Source organism: Ammospiza caudacuta, chromosome 14 (assembly GCF_027887145.1).
Source record: "Ammospiza caudacuta isolate bAmmCau1 chromosome 14, bAmmCau1.pri, whole genome shotgun sequence".
NCBI classification, from domain to species: Eukaryota; Metazoa; Chordata; class Aves; order Passeriformes; family Passerellidae; genus Ammospiza; species Ammospiza caudacuta.
Window position 1 is genome coordinate 15,129,631 of NC_080606.1, and position 7,765 is coordinate 15,137,395.

At 51.7% G+C, this 7,765-nt stretch overlaps 1 protein-coding gene across 1 annotated transcript; it reads left to right on the plus strand.

Moving 5' to 3' along the window:
- The first annotated feature begins 5,600 nt into the window (after window positions 1-5,600).
- Window positions 5,601-7,765, plus strand: GPR174 (G protein-coupled receptor 174). Its single transcript, XM_058814226.1, has one exon. The coding sequence runs from the start codon at window positions 5,604-5,606 to the stop codon at window positions 6,579-6,581; it is 978 nt and encodes a 325-aa protein (XP_058670209.1). The 5' UTR covers window positions 5,601-5,603; the 3' UTR covers window positions 6,582-7,765.

The following is a 7,765-nucleotide window of genomic DNA, read 5'->3' on the forward strand; positions in this document are numbered from 1 at the left end:
GCGCCCAGGATCAGCTTCGGGGGGACCCTAAATCCCCCCCCAAATCCCTGGGAGCAGGGACTGCAGCACAGGGGTGCAAACACCCCGGTGAGAGGGCAGGAGCCTTGCCCTGGGGAAGGAAAATTATGGATGAATCCTCATTCCCTCAGCCTCAGCTCCGTGCCTGTCCCAGAGGGGCTCTGCCAGCAGGTTTCTGTCCCCAGGAGCTGAGTTAGGGCTCCTACCCCATCCCTGGCAGCGGGTCCCTGTCCCCAGGAGCTGGGTTAGACCTCTGACCCCTGGCATCGGGTCCCTGGTTATCTGTTATCTGAGTTGGGGCTCTGACCCCATCTCTGGCAGCGGGTCCCCGTCCCCCAGAGCTGGGTTGGGGCTCTGACCCCACCCCGGCAGCAGGAACAGCCGCTGGGGTGACACCAACCTCGCAGCGACAGCTCCCAAAGCACCCCGAGAGCATCAGCACACTCGCAAACCCCCGTGGAAAGCACGGGAGGAGGAGGACAGCAGCAGAAGGACAGGAGAGGACCGGGGCGATGCCCGGAGCCCCCGGGGCAGGCACAGCCCGGAGCGGGGCCCCGCCGTGCCCGCGCCGCTCCCCAGGGCGCAGCCGCTCCCCGCCAGTTGCGCTTTTGCTTTGCACGGCGAGGGAGGGACCGGCCGTGGGGACCTCTGCAGCCCCGCGGGGACACGCCAGGACAGCCGCCGGGACAGCAAAGGTACGGCTGGGATTCCTCTGTCCTGGTTTCCTTCGGGTCACGCTGGGGGGGACCAGTTGGGCTTTTTTTGGTTGTTGTGCCGGACATTTGGTGAGGCTCTGCCGGGATGGGACAGCCAGGGGGGTCCTGCCTGCACCACAGAGCTGGTGTAAGTCCCGGAGTAAATAGGTAGAAGGGAGGAGATGCAAAGCCCAGCTATATTGATTTATTGAAGAGATAATCTTCATTTATTGAAGAGCTCCTGTGTGTGCCCGTGGGATGCTCTGAGCATCCGAGTGAGAGCGGGGGGATGGCTGAAGCTAAAACACCCAGCCTTGGAGTTTCAAGCTGTGTTTTCAGCTATCACTGAGTGAGCAGCTGAACTTAAGGATTAACCCCAACTCCAGCATTTCGCAGCCTCTGCAAACCCAGCAACCCCTGGGATGGGACTGGTCTGTAAGGGGCCCTTGAGGCCACGCAGCCCCATCCCCCCTGCACAGGGATAACTGACCCAATTCCCATACTTTCCTTGGGTTTGTCTCTCTCTCTTTGTCCCATGAGTTTTCCCAAGTGCTCTGTTCCTCACAAGTGATTCCACGCTGATTTTCCATGGGCCAATTTCCATTTGACCGCAAGAACCAGGGAGGAAGAGGACAGGGTTGTCACACCACAGGGACGTGGCTGTGCATCCCTGAGGGCCGTGTGCTGATGGTTTGGGGGGATAATTCACAACTTTGGTGCCAGAAACATCTCTCAGGGATATCAGAGTGTGCCAGGAAGGCACAAGGAGGGTGGGGGATTAGGCTGACACACAGCTCTGCTGCTCCTGGTTATTTTCCCTTCTTAACCAGGATAAATATTAACAAAGGAGGACAAGAGCTTTTGCAAGGGATTAAAAGGCAAAAGCAGAGTATTTCACATGGCATTAAACCAGAGCATTTATTTTTTCTCTTCATATTCTTGGAATTTAGTTAGCACAGCAAGGGGGAATATTGCTCTGATGGAGAAAGAGATAAATCCCAAATATCTATCAGGAAACTACTTCAAGGCAGAGAAGGCCTCCTGTCATTTGTTAAAAGAACAAAAAACCCAACCCCATACAACATTCAGTTTCTGGTTTCAGCATTTCTATTTTCAGTTCATACCTTGTAAATTCTGCTTCCTGCCAAGGCAGGCCAGAGAACAAAGCGGGCCCCGGGAGAAGCCCAGGCCACCCCTGGGCCAGCTCTGCCCTCCCCACAGAGCCCCTTTGGAGGGACTCAGCCACCCTCACCCTGCCTTCACTCTCACAGGAAACTGAATTTCCATTTGATGTTTCCCCTGTGCATGTTCTGCTTTTATTTTAGGTTGTGGAGGAGAAGAAGGAAAATCACAAGAGAGGTGCCAGGCACAGCCCAGCCCAGCTCCCCCAGGAGGGTAAGTGAGCAGGGGACACCAGGGTGCTGCTGCTGCACCCCTGTCACCCCCAACACAGGTTTTCTGTGTTCTTAAACACATCCTCAACCTGAACACGAGGGGACTGAGCACCCCCAGCTCACCTGGGCCAGCAGCAAGGGCAGGGCTTGGGGGAGGATCCATCCAGGGTGATCCATCCAGGCTGATCCATCATCACCTGGCTCTGGGCAGGAGCAGGAGGATCCATCCAGGCTGATCCATCACCTGGCTCTGGGCAGGAGCAGGAGGTGTTGGCAGATCCCAGCTCTGAGAGGGCTCCAAGCACGAGGTAGCAGCAGGGAGAGCACCCACAAACCCAGCCCAGCCAGGAACTGCTCCCAAAGCCTCTCCCCACCCAACTAGAGTTAGGAGCTGCTGTGGGTTAAACCCCCAGGATTTGCTAATGAGGATTGGACACCCCTAAGCAGCCTCAGGTGAGGAGCCTGAGCACTGCTGGGGGTTGATGATTTCTGCTGGGGGTTGATGATTTCTGCTGGGGGTTGATGATTTCTGAGGAGGCTCAGCTGAGGAGCAGAGCCCAGCTGTGAGCAGGGTAAGGGGCTGCTCCCACAGCTCCTGCAGGGGTTCTCATGGAGCAGAGGGATACCCAGCTGTCCTCCAGCACATGGAAAATGCTTTACCCAGGATGTACCCAGCTCTAAAAAGCTGATTTTAGGCTGCCTGCAACTCTTACCTGCTGCTCTGACTCATTAGGCACAAATCTTCATCCAGGGCCCCAACGTGGCTGATTTAGGGGGTACTCATGGAAAAATCAGGGGAAAAGCTGTTCAGGGAGGGGGAGAAGGAGGTTGTGCCTGTGGAGAGTCTCTCACCCACCCCCTCACAGTGAGGGGGAAGCAAGCACAGAGCATGCAAACCCAAATTTCCTCTTTCTGGAGATTTTTTTAGCATCCTGCTGGTTTTTTACCCAGCGCATGGGGCTGAACTCTGTGATGTTGCTGCTTGGGATTTCCAGAGCGCCGTTTCTCACATTGCTGAGTTTTTACACCCCCTCCCCAGCCCTGAGGGTGCCTCTGGGTGCCCTGGCTGAGCCCCCTTGCTGCTCCCCACCTTCAGCTGGGCCCTGGGGACCCCTCGTGCCGCAGGGAGAGGCAGAAAGTCCTGAAAATGCCTCCCTGCCCCAGGGCCAGGCTGGAGGGCCAGGGAGGGGAGTTGCAGGAAAGTTGCTGCGTGATGGGGATGGGGAAGGGCAGGAGCTGGGGGGCAGCAGGAAAAATAAGATGTGCATGTGTGGAAGGGCTGGGGGTGCACTTTGTCCTCTCCTTTGTGTGTCCCAAGGCCCAGAGATGGAGTTAAGGGGGATTTTCCCACTTGGGAATGCAGCCAGGGGAAAAGGAGTTGGATCAAGTCTCCTTCAGTGGAGCCTCTGCCAACAGGAGAGGAGAAACAAACTGGTTTAAATTGATAAGGAAAACTGTTAAAATAAAAATATTATTAATTGTCACTTCTGGAGCATAACAGGATCATTTCACCAGCCATTTTACCCCACTGCTGTAGTTAGATGCTCCCTCTTTAAAAGGAAGGAAGGAAGATATCTCAGTCTCCTTGGTGAGAGAAAATGCAAAAATAGGCATGTTTCCTTTTATGGCAGATTTTCTGCTTCCACCCAAAACTACTTCAAAGTTCCAGTATCATCACACCAGCAAGTGTTGACCATCATTAAATGGGTGTTCACATTTTTTACCTAAGCACTGGAAAAAAACCAGCAGGTACTGCAGCAAATGTCATTTTACCTTTAAAATTAATTTTTTTAAAAATCAAATTAAAAACATTAAAACATTTTAAATTAAGTACATGTGCCTTTGGCATCTGGGTTGGTACCTGCAAACTTCTCCCACTTAGACCTGCAGGATAATTCTTCATGTGGAAGCCAAAGGCAAAGCTGAAACAGTTTGGGCAGAGATCCGAATTTCCTCTGGAATTATCAGATCTGGCTGAGGTTTTTTATGTCTCACACATTCAGATAACATCACCTGTTTGGCTTGCAATTTCAAATAAAATCCACCTCCAGCCTCCTTAGTACCAGCTCTGGCGTTACCAACAGCCCCCGATGTGCACAATGGGTAAGGACAGGCTTAGAAAAAGCAGCTGTGAGGAAGTCAGCTTGGATCAAATGCAGGTAGTTCTGCAAAGGACGGTTTATGTCCTATTTTTAAAATATGAACCTGGTTCTGACCCTATTTTTAAAAGTTGGCCGTGGTTTGGTGAAGCCACTGACCTGGCACTTCCACCCCATGACACAGCGGCAGTGGCTGCCCTGGGGGAAAGGTTTGTGAGCACGTGGGCTACACCAGGAGCAGATTTCCTTCTGCACCTGCAGCTGGGGAGGGTGGCAATGTTCTGAGGGCTTCCCTGGGAAGCCAGGGGAGTGTTCCCCTCAGGAGTTTTTGGGAGGTGAGAGTATCCCCAGGGAGGGAGGCAGGTCTGGCACTGACCACGTGCTGGGGCACAGGAGGAGCAACACCCCCAGGTGTTGTAGCAGAAAATGAACACAATTCCTATTTATTCCTTGGTAGTTCTGCACCTCCACTGGGCAGGGCATGGTCCTTGCTGGGCAGCACAAGAGCTGATCACCACCAAAGCCACAGAGGTTTCTGCTGGAGAGGTGCTCCAGCTTTTTCCATAACTCTTGCTCTGTTCCTCCTGTCTCCCAACAATGCTCCAACTGTCGTAGAAATCTTTTATGAAAAATCCTTTCCTTAGGATTTTTCCTTGTGAGAAGCTGAGAGGCCTCAGGAACAAAATGTAAACAATGGTTATCTGCTGCTGTGGAATGCAACAGGTGGACCTGTGATTGGCCCATGTTGGATGTTTGTAATTAATGGCCAATCACAGTCAGCTGGTTTGGACAGAGAGTCTGAGACAGAGCCTTTGTTATCATTCTTTGCTATTGTATTCTTAGCTAGCCTTCTGATGAAATCCTTTCTTCTATTATTTTAGTATAGTTTTAATGTAATATATATCACAAAATAATAAATCAAGCCTTCTGAAACATGGAGTCAGATCCTCATCTCTTCCCTCATCCAAAAACCGCTGTGAACACCATCACACTCCAACTGCACCTTTCTTCTTCCAGCCGTGGGACCACATCAGCTGCTGAACGCCTGTGCTGAGAGGAGAGGCTGAAATGCCACCCAAAAGGTGACAGACACCCAGCTCTGGTGAGGGATTGTCCCCTGGGCACACAGCGATGCTTTTCCCAGCGTGGATCCCTCCTGCCCACCCGCAGGTGACCCCAGCGAGCTCTGACCGATGAGCAGGACACTGGAATTAACTCTGCCCGTGATGAGCCGGTGAGCGGAGATTCCAGGGCTGGACTGTTCCCCTAACATTAATAAATAAATAAAAATATATTTATTTTTATATTTCCTTTGGATCCTGAGCCCCCCTGGCTGCAGCACAGGCGGGATGGACCCCTGAGGATGCCGGGGCTGAGCACGGAGCCGGAGCACAACCATGAACAGCAGCTCCAACTGCAGCGAGACAGACCTCAAGCCCTACTACGCCGTCACCTACACGGTGATCCTGATCCCCGGGCTCATCGGCAACACCCTGGCCCTGTGGGTCTTCTATGGCTACATGAAAGAGACTAAGAGGGCCGTGATATTCATGATCAATTTAGCCATTGCTGACTTGTCACAGGTGCTGTCCTTGCCCCTGAGGATTTTTTACTACCTGACGGGCACGTGGGAGTTCGGGGGGGGTCTCTGCATGCTCTGCTTCTACCTGAAGTACGTCAATATGTACGCCAGCATCTACTTCTTGGTGTGCATCAGCGTGAGGAGGTACCTGTTCCTCATGCACCCCTTCAAATTCAGTGACTGCAGGCGTGTCTGTGATGTCTACATCAGCATCGTGGGCTGGGTCGTGGTCTGTGTGGGCTGCCTGCCTTTCCCTCTCCTCAGGATGCAGCACCAGCAGGATAAAAACGCCTGTTTTGTGGATCTTCCCATCAAGAAACTCGACCTGCCCACCTCCGTCACGCTGATGACCATAGGGGAGTTGGTGGGGTTTGTCACCCCCCTGCTCATCATCCTGTACTGCTCCTGGAAGACAATCCTGTCACTAAAAGAGAGGCACTCTGCTTCCCGGGACCTGGGCGAGAAGAAGAAGGCTTTAAAGATGATCCTCACCTGCGCCCTGGTGTTCCTGATCTGCTTTGGACCTTACCACATCAGCTTCCCCCTGGATTTCTTTGTGAAAACGGGGCAGATCCAGGAGGGCTGCGTGCCCATCTCGGTGTTCCACGCCGTGGCTTTGTGCCTCGCCAGCCTCAACTCCTGTGTGGATCCCATCATCTACTACTTCACCACGGACGAGTTCAGGAGACGCCTCTCCAGGCAGGACCTGCAGGACAGCATCCATCTCCAGCACCTCAGCTACGGCAGGAGACACTCCAGGGATGTGCTTGGGGAGGACACCACGGAATACTGATCCCCAGCACTCCCAATGTTCATGACGTTTTGGCCTTTGCCGCAGTTTTTTTCCCTCAGGACACTGAGAACAACAACTGAAACTTCTGCTTTCGGTGAGAGTTGGAATAAACAAACAACTCCCACCCTCAAAAATACCCAAACCTGACCAAAAATGTGTTGATTTAATACTTCAGGTGCACATTTTCACTGAATAGAAATAGGAGCATTTCCATTCCTCAGCTGGGCAGCAGGAGGTCACGGACCCATGGGAGAGGTGACCCATGTCCCTCTGTCACCCATGGCATCACCCAGCCGCATCCTGGTCACCAAGAAACAGCAAAGATTCTGGGGTCTTGCTGTGCAGAAAGAATTTGATTCTAAATAGCACTGTATGCCACAATATTCTCTGTTTCTGAAGCACAAGACAATTCAGCAGAGACTGATTCTCCATGGAGTGCCCAGAGCCTGCTCCAGCCGTGCTGAGCATGGGGTGAGGAGCAGAAGATGGCCCCAAAGGATTTCCCATTTAAATAATTAATGAAGCCTCATTTGGGGGCATAGCAGATGCCATCACCCCAAATCACACAGGAAGTTCCACACACTATTTTTCTGCCATCAGTTCCCACTTCTGGGTGCAAAGACAAGGGTTAGAGCCAGGCCTTGGGTTTGAACCATGGGGTTGTGCTTGGAGGGTATTTATTCAAGCCAGGTGTCCATCAAGCCTTTCAGGTCCTCTTTTCACCAAAAATGGGGCAAATTATTTCCCTTTCACTGATAACTGACCCACAGCCATCACATCCACTCCCCACTAACAGCAGCAGGATTCCAACAGAGGATCCAAAGCTTTCCAAAGTTTGCTGTAATGGGAACTCCCTGGAATCAAAGTCGAAGGTGCCACGAGAGATTTTTAATCAGAGCTCAAAAGTGGACATTGTTTTAATATTTGCTTTAAATTCAAACCAAAGAGACTTCAGGCTTTATTTGAACCTTCTTGTAAAACGTTATTTTTCTATGACAGTATCATTTTTTATTTATGCAAATGTTGGTTTATAATTTATATAAGGGAAAGACACATTGTAGGAAAATGATGTGAAGCCCAGAAAGTGTCAGAACACAAGAAGTTTGTTTTCTTTTCAAAACCTTTTTCATACAATAAAAGAAAACTCCACCACCTCTTCCCTACAGGAATCTGAGCCAGTGCCT